This window comes from Cibotium barometz, chromosome 6 (genome assembly GCF_041138505.1).
Source record: "Cibotium barometz isolate CiBa-2024 chromosome 6, ASM4113850v1, whole genome shotgun sequence".
Classification (NCBI taxonomy): domain Eukaryota; kingdom Viridiplantae; phylum Streptophyta; class Polypodiopsida; order Cyatheales; family Cibotiaceae; genus Cibotium; species Cibotium barometz.
In genome coordinates, this window is record NC_141051.1 from 6,891,307 (window position 1) to 6,910,814 (window position 19,508).

At 42.8% G+C, this 19,508-nt stretch overlaps 1 protein-coding gene across 2 annotated transcripts in view; it reads left to right on the forward strand.

Moving 5' to 3' along the window:
• Positions 1-1,101: 1,101 nt before the first annotated feature.
• Positions 1,102-19,508, forward strand: part of LOC147637383 (cullin-1-like) — a 72,077-nt gene continuing 53,670 nt past the window's right edge. Inside the window, exons 1-10 of one of the 2 annotated variants that reach the window (XM_086799168.1) lie at positions 1,102-1,484; positions 1,594-1,693; positions 1,777-1,962; positions 2,143-2,190; positions 2,304-2,507; positions 2,593-2,670; positions 4,265-4,354; positions 4,443-4,523; positions 5,666-5,728; positions 5,914-5,949. In XM_086799168.1, coding sequence (XP_086655294.1) covers positions 1,345-1,484; positions 1,594-1,693; positions 1,777-1,962; positions 2,143-2,190; positions 2,304-2,507; positions 2,593-2,670; positions 4,265-4,354; positions 4,443-4,523; positions 5,666-5,728; positions 5,914-5,949 — 1,026 coding nt within the window. In that variant the 5' untranslated portion in view covers positions 1,102-1,344. The remainder of the gene's footprint in view (positions 1,485-1,593; positions 1,694-1,776; positions 1,963-2,142; positions 2,191-2,303; positions 2,508-2,592; positions 2,671-4,264; positions 4,355-4,442; positions 4,524-5,665; positions 5,729-5,913; positions 5,950-19,508) is intronic. The other variant, XM_086799169.1, reaches the window with a different exon arrangement.

Here is a 19,508-nt window from a genome sequence, read left to right on the forward strand (position 1 = left end):
GGTGTTGGGCTTGTTGGTATTGGCCTGCGAGGTGAAGTGACCCTTAAGTGCCCACTCGTTAGCCCAACATGGATTTAGAGGGAGAAATCTCTTGAGGGAAACACAAGGGTAGGGATGGTTTGTGTGAGCATGGGCTTTCCTTGGTTTGTCTGATGACCGAGAAGTGACATCGACTTGAAGCCAAACATGTCATGAAACAAGAAGTTCAAAAATTATCTTTATGTAAATAAAGTATTTGCAAGATAATGTATTCCATGGGTGTTTTATTGGATTTAAAAGTGGATGTGTAAATCAAGTTATGCAACGAGTAGATGTGTTGGAAAGAGAAATGAATCAAGGGTGTATGTGCTATCTTGATTTTTTTTCCCAAGATAGTTCTTAAATCAGGGTATCAAATAAGGATGAAGGATGGGGATGGTATGCCTTGATTTTTCCTTACCTTTTACCATTAGGTAGGATGCATGGAGTTAAGGGTTGTATTTTGATTTTAATTGCACGCAATTCACTCAAGACTAAGATCTATGATCTCAAGACTTAGGAACAAGAACACTAAGTTGACTTGGAAAAGGAATCTCACATTAGTATATTTAAAGGGTTACATTTAAAGTTAAGAACTTAAGATAGATTCCTTACATTACTTAGGGATTTAGATTTAACTAATTGAGCCTCAAGGAGTCATTTTTTGGTACCCTAAACACAGACAACAACACGCACGAAGAAAGGAGCGACCCGAATCTCACCTTAGCAAACAAAGGAGGTGCAAACGATGACAAAGGAGACACCCACGACTGACGAGCTGCCCCATGCACCCCCTTAATTGCTACCCAGCCGTCCCCATGCATGCACACTGTCCCAAAAATTTCACAATCATGCTAAATCCTACCTAACGCCCAACCATTAGCCTTTTAAACCTTATAATAGATATTTTTTCTTTGGGCCCCCTCAACCACCATCTAATTAATTAATCAAAAATATGTTCTAGGGGGGGCTTTATGGCTGATTAAACTTACTTGTAAACACGCGATAATACCATTTTTTTTCTTTTCCGTGTAGTGGATATGTATTATTATTTGAGCATAAGAGAGAAAATAAGGTAGGGCTAAAGAAGGGAATTAATACTAGGCGCCTCGGGCACCTTTCCTCCCCTCCTCCCCCCTTTCCAGCGATCCGCCCGGACCGCCTTCACGCCCTCTTTCTTCTTGCGGCCCCTAGTCTCGCCCGATCACCAGGATTCATGCGCCTGCGCACCAGCGGCACATACCATCGTTATCCGAATCGTTTTTGCCATTGTGAAGGGAGATAGACAGCCCCCTTTCCCTCCTCCCCACCAATCCCCGCAGTGGCATGACGATGGCGGAACGGAAGGTCATAGAGCTAGAGCAAGGATGGGATTTCATGAAGAAAGGGATCAGCAAGCTCATCAATCTCCTGGAAGGCGTGCCCGAGCAGCAATTCAACCCCGAGGAATACATGATGCTATATACGTATCCTTCCATGCTGTTGTTCTTTATGAAGTATTGCATGTGTATAGTGTTCTTTTCCTGCCTTTCATACACTTGATTTAGGCCTGATCCCTTGACTCGTGGTCTTCAGTACTATCTACAACATGTGCACTCAGAAACCGCCCCAAGACTACTCCCAGCAGCTTTATGACAGATACAGAGAATCGTTTGAAGAATACATCAATGCCATGGTATCCATCATGCTAGCGGTGCCTTCCCTCCAGCCGCACTCTTATTTTCTGTTCTATGCTGACCTGCCCCTTTGTTTTGGCAGGTTTTGCCTGCAATTAGAGACAAGCATGATGAATTTATGCTGAGGGAGCTTGTAAGGCGATGGGACAACCACAAGGTCATGGTAAGGTGGTTATCCAGGTTCTTCAATTATTTGGACAGATATTTTATCGCCAGGCGATCGCTTCCAGGGCTATGTGATGTCGGACTCATCTGCTTTCGTGACCTGGTAATGCCATTAAAGATTTTTCTAAGCATGAAATGTAGTGCCACATCATGGTAATGCAGTTTTCAAAGAGTATTGGTGCGTTGTCTGTAGCCTGTTATCAAACAAATCACCGTTTCTCGCAATCCTTTCTCAATCTGAAATCCTTGACGGCTATGTCCAATGTGTTTCATTGCTTTTCAGGTTTACCAGGAGGTGAAGCACAATGTAAAGGAAGCAGTCATTGTGCTGGTATATTTTTTTTTTTGTTTTGGAGAGGTTTTCTAATACTATAACGTGTGAAAAGTTTTTAGTGCAATGAAATATTTTTATTGCACTAATGTACATACTTTTGCTCTATGTAGATTGACAAAGAACGGGAGGGTGAGCAGATTGATCGAGCTTTACTAAAAAATGTGCTAGGCATATTTGTGGAGATAGGAATGGGAGGAATGGATGCGTATGAAAATGATTTTGAGGCGTCCATGCTAGAAGATACCGCTGGATACTATCGGCGAAAGGCTTCTTCCTGGATCGAGGAAGATTCATGTCCAGACTACATGCTTAAGGTTTCATTGTTTCAAACACAGTTGGTCATGTCAACTCTCTTCTTTATTCTTGCGCCTTACACCAGGCCTATGTTGGCGACTTCAGGCAGAGGAGTGTTTGAAGCGAGAGAAGGAAAGGGTTGGGCATTACCTACATGCAAGCAGTGAATCAAAGCTCTTGGAGGTTAGCATGCTTTTTCGATTCTACTGTTTGATAAATAGCTATGGCTAATGAACTGTGGCTTTTTGTGAAGAGAATGGTTTGATGTGTCCAGAAAGAGTCCGTTAGAGTATGCAGGAATTTTTTTCTGTAAAGTTTGGAGGAAGACACATGGTTTGCAACGTTTAGCATTTGGAAAAGGGACGCGATTGGGTGTTAAAAAAAACACAATGGAAGTCAGTTGTATTGCGCAGCTGATCGTGTGTACATTTTGTGAGCCCACACTCTTATGGCATAGTCACAAGGGAACGGGAACGTTTTGGGGAACGGACGACTGTTTGGAACGGGAACGAAAAGCTTGAATAAAAGGGAACGGAATCGGGAACGCCACATCATTGCATAAATGTGTTTATAAATTTACTTTATATATCTGTAAATGCTTTGGAAAGAGGCATAGTAAAGAAAGAACCTCAAACCATCTCAGTAGTGGCCATGATAATGCATAGATGTGTTCTACATGATACATAGTTCACTTATATTTCTTACATGGTCTGCGGTGCCATTTTGGAACGGGAACGGGAACGGCTATCTCTATGGAACGCGTTCCCCCGTTCCAAGAGCTTGGAACGACGTTCCCTTGTGACTATGTCTTATGGGCATGTTTTTGATATTGATACATTGACGTGCCTGTTTGTAAGAAATTCTGCACGTATACAGTATCTGATTTCCCTTGCATGATATCGTGTGCACATGAAATCTTCGTGATGGAACCTTTTTATGAAATGACAGTATAAAAGTTCTTGATCTCTGTTACAGCTGAACAGGACTATGTCATGGCTGATTCTGCTTCCAAATCAAGAGAAGCGTTCACATTCTGGGGCTCTGGCTTCTGATTTGATCTTGATGATCATTAATATTTGGCGTCGAAAAGCTGTGGAGTTTTGAGTTGATTGCATGCAATGAAGCTGGTGGTTTGCTCTGTTTTATTTATAAAATCACTGCTTCTACCTCACGTAAGGGAAGACCACTTAGGGCTATTCTTTATTGCCAGCTATATGCTCAAACACTCTTCTGACTGTTGTTTGAGCAGCAGCCAGCTATATGCTCAAACACTCTGAGTTTGTAGTCGTGCTCATCCAAATCATAGTCACCAGAAATGAGAAACGGGAACGGAAATGTTCGAGGAATGGAAACGGCGAAACGAGTTTTTAGTGGTGGAAATGGCCGTTTCTTGTGACAATATCCCTTGGGAAACGAGAAATGGCCATGGAAATGGATGGGGTCCTGAAACGGAGAAACACATTTCTAGGGACTGAAATGGCCGTTTCCTGTGACTATGATCCAAATACCCTACTTAAGTTCTGAATCTAGGACCTGTAGTATCTGTTGCTGCTTTAAATGTCGTATAGAAATGGTGGATAGTGCTAGGCTTTTCACAGCATATATATCCCAAGTTTGACTTTGCACAAAAAATTTACAATTTTTTTATTTTTGTCAAAAGTTGTAGTGAAAAAGGCACGTTACATGTGATTTTCAATTGACTTCAGCTTCCTTCATTCACCAAATTTAACTGGTTATGTAGACTTACATTCATATTTTTTTGGGGCCTGGTCAACAGAAAGTACAGCATGAGTTGCTTACCCAGTACGAGCAGCAGCTTTTGGAGAAGGAACATTCAGGATGCCGTGCACTCCTAAGGGATGACAAGGTAAATTCATTAATTCCGTTATTCAGTTGACATGAATAGAAGAACAGAAGTTCTAGTTGTTATGGATTGGTTGGGTGTCTTTTTTCAGGTGGAGGATCTGTCAAGGATGTATAGGCTGTTCTGCAAAATAACAAAAGGCCTTGATCCGATTGCAAATATTTTTAAAAAGGTGAGTTGCTTTGAGCATAAAAATATTTTGAAGTACCATACGACATTAGGAGCATAAAAATACCATATGTTTGCACCACAATGAGTTTTTTTTTTTTTTTTTGGGTTGAGTTAAGTGTCCTTTTTTCCTTTTCCTTTTTAATCTTTAATTAAACACCACACAGCAGCACACCCAGCTTTTTTTCCTTGTCCATATTTTGGACAGATGGTGCAGCCTTGGATTGTTTGTTTCAGCAGATTCTTTTTACAATGAGGTGTGGTTTAGGTCTTCAAAAGTGAGGTGCTTTTGCTTTGTTTTTTCACATTATTATTTATCTCTCCTATAGCAAATTGGAAAAAGAAAAGCATCGAGTAGGTTCAAGGTAAGACTTATGATCCTTCGAATAAAATAACAGATACATGGGTTTTTTGAAGAGTGCCTCGTGTCGAAAAGGTAGGCTTGCCTGCACAGACTTTAAGCTATCAAATACTTTCGCACAGCAACATGAACGAGGAACATGGAAAAGAACAATCGAAAGCCCCCTCCCTTGTTATAGCACTTTAGAGTCCATTCGTTGTTACTAGTCTTGTAGATGGAAAAAAACGTCGAAAGTCCCCTACCTTGTCACAACACTCTAGAGTCGGTTACCTTACTACCCAAGTCTTGTAGGTTAACACGTGGACTTTTGTATTGTAGCAAAAAGCTGTTGAATTTTTTGTTGAGTGTTGTGATCGTGTGTTACATTCTCAATTCATGAAATTTAAGTACAGAACTTAAATCTTTAGATTCAGCTGAGCAATAGAGGAGATGAATACTTGTTGCTCAATAAAGTGAAGCTTTGGTCCATAAACCTGACAGCTTCTTGTAGATATATCTTGTTGCTGAAAATTTCAATCCAAAGTTATGGTGTTTGCAACTCCACAAGAAAGTGCCAGTGTACATTATAGAAAGGCTAGTTGTGGGATCTCTTTGTACTATGTAGCCCTGTTTGTGCAGCCATATTCAACACTATCCAAAACCGTAGTTCTCTATGGATTACTTTGGCTTTGTCTCTCCCCACTTTAAGAGTGCATTGGCACCTTACATGTCTGAGAAGTAAAAAGAAGAGAGAAGTTTAAGGATGTGCTGCTGCACTTTCGTTATTTTTTCCCGTTGTTTTACAGCATATAACTGATGAAGGAATGGCACTGGTAAAGCAGGCTGAAGATGCAGCTAGCAACAAAAAGGTACTTTACACTATCCTGAGATGCTACAGCTTTGCATTCTTGAACGCTTGGTCTTAGGTGTTTTCATCATACAGCTTTTGCATTGTGATACAATTTTTAGACAAGTGCTTTGAAGGTTGAAGGACTTTTTGCCGAATTTGCTTTGGTCTTGCACTTGTATTGATATGTGTGTTGCATTTGTTCAGGCAGAGAAGAAGGATATGGTTGGTGGCTCAGACCAGGTATGCATAGGCATTTCTGTTTTGTTACATTTTCTGATTGCTCTCACTTCAAAACTCAGTCTTGGTACATGTGGCCATGTGAAATTGCAGACAATGTGGATCTGTCAAATGGGTAACTTTTGCTTGTTGCAACACTTTTATCTTCAAGGATGAGAAAGCTGATGTTGTGTTGAGTTTCTTTGTAGACCCAGCAAAAGGCAAACATCCTTACTGTGGGATGGCAAGCAGCCATGTAACGATCCTAGAATGAGCATAGAAGGAGATTGGATATGGAAGGATTCATCATGTGTATCATGTGAATCTCTTGTGAAAATCTCAAGGCCTAATGTTGCCAAGGTCTTGGAGATATAGATCCACTAGATGTGGATAAGATAAAGCAATAATGTTCTCTTCTTGAAATCATGGTGGCATGTGGGAGATTCAATGTGTAAAGATGGAATAATGAAGAATGCTTCAAGGAGTATGTGGGACTCCTTGAGGCGTACTTGGATGCTTTTTAGTTGAGAACAACGTTTTAAAAGCCGAGGGAAACTCAACGGCAGCCCCAAGAATATGGATTGTGAATTTTGCCTATGAGAGTTCCTTATGGGATGTTGGTTTGGTTTTCCATACTGGGCATGATCCGTGGAAGAGACACGGCCCGGTTGACCCATGTCTGGATTTGGTTTGGGTTTGGTTTCTACGCCATGGATGTCCCATGGAAAATACACGCGAGGGTTGCCCGTGTTTGGATGGGTATTGATGTCGGGATTGACCTATGGATTGGTTTGATTTCCCACATTGGGGATGGCCCTTGGAAGAAACACGTTGGGGTTGACCCATGCTTGGATTTATGCAAGGCTTAAAATGTGAAAAATTATCCACTCAACTGGGCATTTGCATTAAGCATGTTTGCTTAAGAATGGCATACATGTGTGAACTTGTTTTTTGGTGTAGAAATTGTTGGGATTTTAATGCCTATGAATATCCATGAGGTCGGTGATGCATAGAAACTCTCATGGGTGCATGTGCTTGAACTTGTTTGAGGCCTTTTATGCGTTTTATAAAGTATCCCATTTTATTATTTATAAGGATTTAAAACCATTAAGTAAGTGGCTTGTTCACATGACACTTAAGCCTTTGTATGAAGCACCATGTCTAGCATTGGCCTCATCAGGGTTATCACCGATGTTAGTAACATAGCTATTGGAGACTGGAGTTGTTAATCCTCGGTATGTCCCGACAAGCTGTGGGTTAGGACTGGGGATGTCACCAATTGGTCGACCATTTGGTCCATCTCCAGATTTGTATGTCCAGATTTGTGTCTCGTTCACTTCAGGCCAGGCCGGTGTTTCATGTGAAGGGGCCAGTATTTTTGCATAACATGGACGGGAGCCAGACTGTGCCACCCGTGTGTTAGTAGGATAGTGTCGTATAGACGGGAGCCAGACTGGTGCCACCCGTGTATGACTTGGACTGTGTTCTATCCATGGGATTGTCACGCCATGGAAGAGCCAGTATTTGTGCCGTGTCTTGCCTATGGGACTGTAACTCCATAGGACATCTACATTTGAGGTGGATGTTATGACTGCATGGCACAAGTTGGATGCTTCAAAGTGTGAAAATTTGGAAGATTATAATAAGAAGTTTTGGAAAGCTTTACTCCGAGTGACTTCTTACCGTGCAGTGCCTTTGTCTGAGCAGGTAGAGAAGTATTGTTGTGGGCTGCCCAAAGAGGTGCGAGATTATTGTATCAAGACTCGAGTAACGAACATGTCACAGATGATAGAGAATGCTATGACAGCTAATGCGTTACTCACTGGAGGTTCATCTGGGTTTAAAGGCAGTAAGAACTTGAGCAAGAAAGCTGAAAAATTTGGGCATGTTTCTCGTGATGCTAAAGGGTCTTCAAAGACGAAGTATAAGAAGTTGCCAATGCCCAAGAGGACTTCTGAGGAAAGACAGGTTTTGAGAGATGCTCGGAAATGTTTTTACTGTACAGAAGAGGGACATATGTCATTTAATTGTCCCAAGAGAAAGTCCCAAAAGGACTCTGACAATAAAGGAGAGCCCAGGTCAAAGAAACCAAAACCTTCTTCAGGGTTAGTTCCTGATCTTGTGGGAGAACAGTCAGGTGGTGAAGAGACAGAGTTGTGCAGGGCATGGGGCAAAGTGAGAGATCAGAATGCCTTGATATTCTTTGACACAGGTGCTAGAGCCAACTTCATTTCACCAGATTTGGCTGGCCGATTGGGGATTCGTGCAGAGGAGATGGAGCCGTTATATGAGGCTAACATGGCTTGTCCAGGGTATGCAGAACCCGTTACTCCTATCATTGGGAAGCTTCGGCTTCATTTGCAGGGTTATGTGGACAGCGAAGAGTTCTTCATCATGCCACTTGATGGCTGTGATGTTTTGTTGGGTATGCCATGGTGCCACAGAGTACATGCGGTGGTGGATACATACAATAGGAAGATCACTCTGACTCATAGAGGGAAAGAGCATGTTTTGGATGTAAAACTTAAAGGGGAATCTGTTCCTATTGTATCCGCTTCGGCAATTTCATCAGTAATGAAAAAGCATCTTTCTGCGTACTTGATTTATGTAAAGGATGCACAAGATGATGAGTCTAAGTCTAATTTGTCTATGTTAGATAAGGACAGGACTGATTTCTTATGTGGGTTCCAAGATTGTTTTTCCGAGTCATTGCCAGGAGAACTTCCTCCTGAGAGGCGAGAAGATCATGCCATTGATCTAATTCCTGGTAGTACTCCACCAAATAGACCGCCGTACCGTGTTAGTGCAGCCCAACAGGAAGAGATTATGAGTCAGGTGCAGGAGCTTTTGAATAAAGGGTTGATACAGCCTAGCTCATCACCCTTTTGCTCACTTGTACTCTTAGTGCAAAAGAAGGATGGTTCTTGGCGCATGTGTATTGACTACAGGGCGCTGAACAAGAATACCATCAAGAATCGATTCCCCATACCGAGGATCGATGACATTTTGGACCGCTTACAGGGCTCCTTAGTCTTTAGTCGCATTTACTTAAAAAGCGGGTATCATCAGATATGTATTAGACCTGAGGATGTGCATAAGACAGCATTCCGAACCACGTTTGGGTTGTATGAGTTTTTGGTTATGCCCTTTGGTTTGACAAATGCACCTGCCACATTTAACAGAATGATGGACAGGATTTTCAGGCCTCATAGAGCGTTTGTGGGCACATTCTTTGATGATATGATTGTGCATTCACAAACTGAGGAAGAGCATAGAAGGCATTTGGCCATTGTGTTTGCAGAACTCAGGAACCATAGGCTAGTTGTTAATGGCAAGAAGAGTGAGTTTTTCTTGCAAGAGATACACTTCTTGGGGCATATTGTGTCTGAGCATGGAGTCCGTATGGATCCAGCAAAGGTGGAAGCAATTCTTAATTGGCTAGATTTGAGGACCGTGCATGATGTACGCAGCTTTCTAGGATTGTGTTCCTATTACAGGCGGTACATACGGTACTTTGCTGAAATTGCTTCGCCTCTTCATGCCTTGACAAAGAAGGCAACTCCGTTTAGATTTGCTGATCGGGAAATTACAGCATTCAAAAAGCTCAAAGAAAAGCTTACTTCGGATCCAGTATTGGTGTCACCGGACCTCTGAAAGGCTTTTGTTGTCCAGTGTGATGCATGCGGAAGTAGCATTGGGACAGTTCTCATGCAAGAGGGACATGTTATAGCCTATGAGAGTAGAATATTGCAAGATGCCGAGAAGCATTTACAGGTTTATGAGAAAGAGATGTTGGCTGTAATTCACGCTCTTTCTACATGGAAACACTACTTGCTTGGGGCTGATTTCACTGTGCAGATAGATCATCGGACCTTGCGATATTTTCTCACGCAAACTAAGCTTTCAGAGAAGCATATGCGTTGGGCAAACTTTTTGTCTATGTTTCACTTCCAGATTGTGCATGTGGAAGGCAAAAAGAATGTAGTGGCAGATGCTTTGTCACGCAAGCCACATGTCTCTGCAGTTTCACTTGCTTATCATCATGAGCTTGATGAAATGAAAGAGCAGTATGCCCATGATGAGGACTTTGAAAGATTGTATGATCAGATGTCTGAGGGTCAGCGGCATGAGCACTATACTCTCAATACGTGGGGTGCCGCTGCTTATCGTCAGGGCCTGCTCTGGGATACGAGACGGAGCAGGACAGCCAGGCTATCAGATTCATTAGGGGTCAGCTTCGCCTTGTTCCTTCCTCGGATCTCGTCCGCCGTCTGGACACAGGAGAGGGATCTACGATGGGAGCTCCTCAGCAGCCTCACCATCTGGTTCACCTGGAGAGCCCGGTGTTTCAGGGCCTTTGAGGGGAGACTGGAGCCACCAGCAGAGACTTCGGGGGATTTGGCAGGAGCTGATCCACACCCTACGCGGACAGTATGACCGCATCCGGGGCGACTCGGATGCGGTGATCTTGCGGCGCCAGGCCTTCCACACCACTTGGCGCAGCGGCATACACTACACGCGGGAGCCCCCCGCTGGCATTACAGGCCATCGGTTTGGCTTTTCCCCCCTCCTATTGTATGATATAGCTCTTAGTGTTTTGTACTGATCTTTGTACAATTTTTGCACCTAGGGAGAGTCTCCCTAGTTGCCTTGATTGGATCTCTGCTCTGCCTTCTTATGAGCAAGAGAGGGTTTTTTTGTAGCCCAGTGGGCGGTCTTTTTTTTAACTAATGAAAGGATCTTTTCTCGGGAAAAAAAAAGAATGGTTCATTGATCTGGTTGATGGACACCAGATTGGATGGGAGCTTCGGGATGAGGAAGTTGAGCTCATGGTTGCAGATGACTCTCTGGGAGGCAGGATTGCGTTTCCTGTGGTTTTTGCAGCATGCGAAGGATCATGGACTTTTACACAGGAGGGGGATTGATTGATGGAGTCCGACTCCACGGTTGGAGTGACTCAGTTTGGGGAGGAGACCCGGACACGAGGAGATCTACTTTAGGCCCAGGAGTAGTTTTATGGAGCAGTAAGAGGCAGTCATCTTTTGCCTTGTCAACGACAGAGGCAGAGTACCGGGCTGCGTGTGATGCTGCTTGTGAGGTGGTGAGGTTGCAGAGGTTGCATTGCAGGATTGGGCTTCCACTGGAGGAACCCATGGTCATCCAGAGGCACTTTGTTCGTGAACAGATCATATCCATCATTCTATTGAAAGTGGCGAGAGCATTTGTAAGTCCAAATGGCATCACCAAATACTCATATAGTCCAAATGATGTTCTGAAAGCCGTTTTGTGCACATCTTGAGGTACTACTCTAATCTGATGGTAGCCACTCTTAAGATCAATGCGATTGAAACAAGCAGCTCCCTCAAGTTTATCAAGAATATCATCAATTCGAGGAATTGGAAACCTGTTCTTGATGGTAATCTTGTTAAGGGCCCTGTAATCGACACACATTCTGTATGTCCCATCCTTTTTCTGTACAAGTAAAACTAGAGAACAATAAGGCGAAGAACTTGGCCTTATAAATCCCTTCTCAAGCAAATCATTCACTTGAGTCATGATTTCATCGTGTTGGGCAGCACTCACCCTAGAAGGAGGTTGGTTAGGAGGAGAGCTACCAGGGATTATATCAATACAATGATCCTCTGGTCTCTTTCGGGGTAATTGTCCCTGTGGGGAGTTAGCAAAACAATCAGCCAATCACTTGCAATCTCTTTAAGATGCATACCCACATGCTTGAGCATAGATTTCTCGGTGAAGTCTTCAATGCAAAAGGCTATTTCAAATTGCCTTATGAAAGCAAGTGCCTTGGTGGTATCCAGCTTTCCATTATAGCTCTCGAGCACCTTGATGCTCTAAAACATCATCCTCTTCGTCATGTCTATGATGGCGACGATGCCCAGGTCTAGGGCTGGTTTCCTGTGCAACACCCTCCACTCTGGATGGAACTTTGGGAGTAGGAACATATCTAGAAGGTGGAGATACCACCGACAATGCATGAAAATCTTCTGCATCTCTCAAATGGGCTAAAAACCCCTCATCATCCCCTTGAGCTGCATGTCGATGTACATCATCTCCTCGGGTTGCATGCCCCCTCATATCTGTTGCATGGGCTACAAGCCCCCTCATAACATCTGTTCGGGTTGCATGCCCACTTACATCACTTGTCTGGGCTGCATGCCCTCTCACATCACTGGTGTGGGCTGCTTCACGGGCAGGGGACGTCCACTTGTGAACCGTGTGAATGCTCTGTATTCTGACATGATTTGTGGCCATGTGAACATGTGGTAAGGATGTTGTTTAACCCTTTGTGGGCAAAGGTTTTATAACCTTTGGGCGTTCAGACTTCATGCACCAATGGGTTGTACGATGTGCCAATTGCACATTAACGCCAAATTTTTGTGCACCAATGGGTTCAATTTTGTGCCAATTGCACATAAATCACAAAAGTCTCAAAATTCTATGTACCATGTAGCTCTGATTATGCAATTATACAAGAATTTCAAAAAAGCCCCAAATTTTACCGAGGCCTATATCTTGAATTTTGCACTGAAGCATGTAATTCACAAAATGTCATGACTGAACACAAAATGAAAGAAAGAATTCTTTGTATCCTTTGTAATAATTATACTTTCTTCTATGTTTTTTATGTTTTACTTCGAATTTAGATAAGCAAGAAAATCCATTCATTTGGATAGATTCGTGCATAAGAGCTGGCTACTGGTGAGTGGCCATAGGTCATGGTGGGTCCACGCAGTGGGCTAGAACATGAATAGTGCACACTTCCACCTATATGACCTAATTGGGCGCCTATGGCTGGAACTCAAGCATACCAGGGTCAAGCTCGCACATAGAAAGGATTGATGCCTGGGAGTGTGAGCTAGATCCGCCAGAACAGACAGTTCATAGTCACAGGAGACGGACCCTTGGAACGGGGGGACGCTGTCCCAGGAACACTGTGGAACGGGGACGGACGGACGTCCCCAGCTGGGCGTCCCTTGTGAGCTGGGCGTCCCTCACAAGGGACGGCGTTCCGGGGACGGATCCAGGAGGGGATGGGCTGCATGGGAACGATGCAGGTTACTGTTTGAGCAATGATCACATTTTTGACCTTTTTTTTTTGGCTGTTTGGGAGGGGATTTTCATGGGCCTTTAGCCTCGGCCCATAGGCCTTGAGCCTCTGAGGCTTTGGGCCTTGGCCTCTCTCTTGCCTCCCTCCCTATAAGAAGACACACACACACACACTCCCTCTCACACTTCAAGCTTTAGCTTCACACACACACACACACTTTCTCTCCCTCAAGCGGCAAGCCTCAAGGGCCAAGGTCTCAAGTTTCAAGCTCACACAAGCAAGCTGTAGCCTCTCAAGACACACTCTCTCTCCCTCACACACACACTCTCAAGCTTCACACACACACACACACACTCCCCCACCTACCCACCCTCACACTCAACTTCTCAAGTTCTCCCTCAACTTTCAAGGCTCAAGCCTCACTCCCTCTCTTTCTCTCTCAAGCTATCAAGTGACAAGGAGGCATCCATCATCCATGGCATCCTCCTCGTGGTAGTGGCTCTTCAAGTTCCAACTACCCGTAGAAGGACGACGGGATGGACATGGTGGGATGAGGTCAATCACACCCCTTCCCCTCATGGAGGTGGTGCACAGCCATGGACATGCAATCTTTGCCGTAGAGGCGAGTGGGTGGTACTGACAAAGTAATTTTTAAGTGCCGTTCCTATCCCTGTCCCCGTCCCCGTCCCCGTTTCCTACATATGGCCGTTCCCCATCCCCCGTTACCGTCCCCGTCTCCCGTCACCGTCCCCCGTCCCTTGTGACTATGAGACAGTTACAATTGATAAGATCGCATGACCAATTAAAGTCTATGTTAGAGTGATTGCTTGATCTTCATTTTACATGAGTTAGATGCATCAAATTGAAAAACCATTACTGTTTTGTGAATGTGGACGGAAAGAGCTTTCATTCGACTCCCATATTGGGGGTCCCTAAAATCTAGGATCGGGCCCTAAAAAACAGGGACCTCAGTTTGTCCTAAGAAGGCTAACCCTAAAAAATAGAGATTTCCTAAGATTTAGGAATCACTTACTATATTTAGTAAATTTGCATCCTAACTGTGCTTGCTAAATTTTGAGGTTTCTATTTTTTGGCAGTTAACACCTCACCACAGAAAGTTCTAGAAGAATGAACAAGTGTCCCAACACTTATCACTTGAGCTCCAAGTGTTCTAGAAGAATGGACAAGTGTCCCAACACTTGTCATTTGAGTTTCCAAGTGTCCCTCCACTTGTCCCACCTAACATGTGGTTGGACACTTGTCTTTTTCAGCCTTACTTTCCCTCTTAAGCCTTGAAGCTCTCTTTTCCTATAAATACAACCCTTTTCCTCTCATTCTACACACAACTACCTTGCTGTAAATCAGTCTCTACTTACCCTAAAGCAGCCCACATCACTTGGGTACAATCCCTATCTCTCCATCAATGCTTTCACATGATGTAACTACTCCATCTTCCATCTTTTCTCATTCTGTCCATTATTGCAGTAAGTCTGTAAATGAGGTTTCAGCTCTCTTATTACTCCGATTTCGGCTCTATAAAGTCTCTTTTCCCTTCATCTTTTGATCAAGTACAAAGTTGTAGCCATTGTACACCTCTACATCAACAAGTACAAAGTTGCAGCCATTGTCACCTCTACATCAACACCTCTACATCTTTGGATCAAGTACAAAGTTGCAGCCATTGTACACCTCTACATCAACAAGAAGGCTGATTACTCCCTCTTCCATTCGGGCTTCTCACTATCTATGTATTGTAAGAAAATGCATTTGCATACTTGCTTGTTTTTGTATGTTCATTAACATAGACTTTTGCATGGTCTGTGAGAGTGAAGATTACTTCTTCTTCACTCTCAGGTTGATTGGAACTGAACTCAATCTTAAAGTACTTGGATTGAGTAGAAATAAATTCCCATCTTGGGGGGATTGCCCATCTTCAATCCTCAATCTGGCTCCATCATATGTCTCTCAACTTTACTTCCAATATGTATTGCTATCTTATGCACATGTGTTATAACTAATTTCAGCATTGAGTTATTTGGAGTTAGTTTTGTTATTAATCTTTTTTTAAGTGTGGAATAATCATCGAAAATAAACGAGAATATTAATTGTTAAGCATACCACGTTGGACGGGACGCTTACAGTGTTGGCTTGATTCTATATCCCCTACACGAGTAGCGCTTGCAATTAGTATTTTCTTTAGTTACATGTGTAGTGTGACTTTACTCTTTGTATTTGCTTGTTTTCATAATCATACTCATCCACATGGAGACTCCAGATACCCACGAAAACCGTGTGGGAGAGCAGAGCACTCTTTTGAAAGCAATAGAAAGTCTTCGGGAGGAAAATCAATTGATTCGTCAGCAACTCTCAAATATGGAGGCTACTAAGAAGAATAATGTGAAGAAGGAAAGAGGCCAATCAGTCTCAAAACAATAAAAGAGGCGTCGTTCAAAGTTCTTCTTCATCAAGAACGTTTTCTTCTACTTCTTCCTCTTCTTCATCAGATGGGAGTTCATACCATTCTCGTGGGCGAAGCTATCAAAGGTAGTCTCATCAACATCCTCACAAACATTGTCGATCACCATCTTCTTCTCCATCTTTCTCTTCGACTTCTTCAACATCAAGTTTTGGGCATAGAAGAAGGTAATCAAAGAAGACCAAATCCTTATCCCAGCTTGAAAAGAAGATCAAATTCAGTAGGTATGATGGTTCTCGTAACATCGATTTTCTTCTTAAGTTTATTCGTCAATTTCAAATTTTATACGGTCGTGATAACCGTAAAGAAAAAGAAAAGATCAAGTTTGCAGCTCTTCATTTGACCGACTTAGCTCACACTTGGTGGACAGGGTTGTAATACGACCATGCTGCCCCAAAATCTTGGAGGTCTTTTATTCGAATGCTGAAGGCTCAGTTTCTTCCCGTTCATTTCAAAAGAGATGTGAAGATGGAGTGGGATCGGTTTTCGCAAAGAAAGGGCAAAGGAAGGTTGAGTCTCTTGATGATTATACGAAGAGATTTTGGGAGCTACTCTTGAAGGTTCAACACTTCAAGAAAATCAGCAACTCTGAAAAGATGAGGAAGTTCCCAGGTGGCCTACACTTCAGACTTCTTAGCCCTCTTAATTATTATCGGTGCTCCAATTTGAGAGAACTCATAGACCATGTAGAGACATGGGAAATGGAGCATGGCAACAACAAGGTGCTTGAAAAGAATGAAAAGAAGAGGTCCTTTGACAAGGAGGATAATTCAGCCACTAAAGGAGGAGGATAATTCAGCCACTAAAGAAGGGGGAAAACAGCAGCAAAGACAGCTACCAACTCAAAAGAAGATGAGGCCTTATGCACCTTCTAATGCCCCTCAAATCCGCTCCAATATGTATTCCCAAACAAAGCAGATCTCTGAAGAAGAAAAGCGACGCTACATGAAAGAAGGGAAGTGCTTTAAGTGTGGACAGCCAGGTCACATCTCCAAACACTATCCCAACAAAGGACAAAACAAACCCTCCAACAACTCCATACCACAAGTCACAATCAATGCGATAGGAGATGTGGTGGGGAACACAACTCACACCCCAGAGATGCGCAACTATTGAAGGCTTGGGGTCAAATGCAAGGAAAGCAAGCTCTTTTCTTGATAGACCCTGCAGCTAATGAGAACTTCATCTCTTGGCATTAGCAAAAGAGCTTGGCCTAAGGAATGAAGATATGGATACTCCATTGGAACTGCACCAAGTTGTTCATCCTGATGTTGGAGATGCAGAGAAGACAATTGTACCTTACATCGGCGAGCTGAAAATCTAGCTACAAGGCTACAGTGATCAAGATACCTTTTGCATCGTTGATCTTGATGGTTCTGATGTGATTCTCGGCATGCCTTGGAATTAGAGGGTAGATTGAGCTCTCTACTCCCAGAAAAAGAAGATGGAATTCAAGCAGAGACAAGAATTACGAAATCCAAGCTGGAGTAAGCGGAGACACCATACCAATGGTAAGCCATATGCAAAGTCTCTTGAGCCGTTAAAGATTGTGTGCAATGTTGTTTGATTTATGTGAATGATGTCCATAATAGAAAAGAAAATATGAATGCTCAAAACCAAGAGCAAATAAAGCTTTTGGAAAAGTACAAAGATTGTTTTTCAGAAGATCTTCCTTATTAGCTTCCGCCAGAAAGGCCGTAAGACCGTCAAATAGATATCATTCGTGCAACCTCTTCTCTCAATCTTGCACCATACCGTGTGAGCCGACCTCAACAAGAAGAAATAAGAAAACAAGTGGAGGACCTACTTAGCAGTGGCTTGATTAGGCCAAGCAGTCCTTCTTATCGCTCCCCAGTTTTCCTTGTTCAGAAGAAGGATGGCACATTTAGAATGTGCATTGATTATCGAGCTCTCAACAAGATCACTGTGAAGAACAACTTCCCAATTCCAAGAATCGATGATATTCTGGATCGATTAGGAGGCTCCAAGATCTTCAGTCGGATCGACTTAAAGAGCGGCTATCATCAAACCAGGGTGGTACCACAAGATGTCCATAAGACCACCTTCCGCACTTCATTTGGTCTTTATGAATTCTTGGTCGTTCCTTTTGGATTGACCAATGCACCGGCTACCTTCAACCGAATGATGGAACGCATCTTTCGAGATCATCGCCAATATGTCGGTACATTCTTTGATGACATTCTTGTGTTCAGCAAGAATGAAGAAGAACATCACCAACACTTGGAAGAGGTTTTGCAACTTCTTTAAGAACACCAGCTTCTAATCAATGGTAAAAAGAGAGTTCTTTATGGATAGGTAGGATCTTTTCTTGGATTGTGCTCATACAACCGCCGATTCATCAAGCATTTTGCACACATAGTTTCTTCTCTACATGACTTAACAAAGAAGAAAATCTCTTTTCGGTGAAGCTAAGAAGGTAGCCTTCACAAAGCTGAAAACAGCCCTCACTTCAGGACCTGTACTCATCATTCCTGATTTGCTAAAACCATTTGTGGTGGAGGCAGATGCTTGCGAAAATTGCATTGGAGCAGTTCTCAATCAAGAAGGCCATGCTATGGCTTTTGAAAGTCATCAGCTAAATGATGTAGAGAAAAGGTATGACATTTATGAAAAGGAATTATTAGCTGTGGTACATGCCTTAAAGATTTGGAAGCATTATTTTTTAGGGAACGAGTTTCTGGTTAGAACTGATCATCAAAGCTTGAAGTATTTCAAAACTCAAAGGCATCTACAAGAAAAACATGCGAAATGGGAAAACTTCCTATCCATGTTTCATTTTCAGATTATGTATACTCCTGGAAAGCATAATGTAGTGGCAAATGCACTTTCTAGAGTCCCTCAAATTTCAACCATGACAGTGGCCCATCATGAAGAGTTTTAGGAGATGTAGAACACATATGAGAAAGATGCTGATTTTGCAGCTGTTTGAGCAAATTTACAGCAAGGAGGGTCTCATACAGCTTACTTTATCAGAGACGCTTATCTCTTGATGAATAATTGCCTCTGTATCACTCTTCCTCTTCAAGAAAAAGTGTTGAGAGAAGGCTATCAACCTCCATATGCAGGTCATCGAGGAAGGGCAGCCACTTTGAGTGAGCGTTTCTTCTACTGGCCCACACTTCGAAGAGACACCCATGACTGCATAGAGTCATGCTTGGTTTGTCAAAAATCTAAGTATGACAAACAAAAGACTCTTGGTTTGCTGCAATCCTTACCAGTTCTAGATGCTTACTTGGGAATCCATCACTATGGATTTCATCTCAGGTATTCCAAGAACTCCACAAGGTCATGACATGATTTGGGTTATTATTGATAGATTCAGCATGCAATCACATTTTATTCCTTGTCATAAAACACTGAAGTCTGCACAAGCTGCACGGCTCTTTATCCATCACATTTTTAGATTACTTGGGATGCCTTCTGAAATAATATCTGAAAGAGATTCTAAGTTCACAAGCAATTTTTGGCGGGCTTTATTTGAAAACTTGGGGACTACCTTGAAGTTTTCTTCTTCTTTCCATCCTCAAACTGATGGGCAAAAAGGGGTCATGAACTTCTTGATATGCTGAAAGCTTATGTTAGTGAACATAAGACCTAGTGGGAGAAATATCTTCCTTTGCTGGAGTTTCCCTACAACAATATAGTGCATTCATCTACAAGAAAGCTCCAAATGAGGTTATACAGGGTAGAGTGATTCCACCACCAATTGTTCGCACCAAAGATAAGATTTTCTCAGTTGATGAGTTTGCTTTAGATTTGAGAACAGCAATGAATCAAGTCCGCACCACAATCAGGTCGACTCAGGAGCGACAAAAGAAGCAAGCTGACAAGCGCGAAGGCATTTAGTCTTCGAGAAGGGCAACTATGTTTTGCTGAAATTTGATAAAAGCCGTCTGAAGCAGGGAACCGGCCAAACTTCATCTTTTCCAAAGTTGTCCAATAGATATTATGGGCCATTCAAAGTTATTGATAAGATAAATGAAGTATCTTACATGCTTGATCTTCCACCTCATTGGA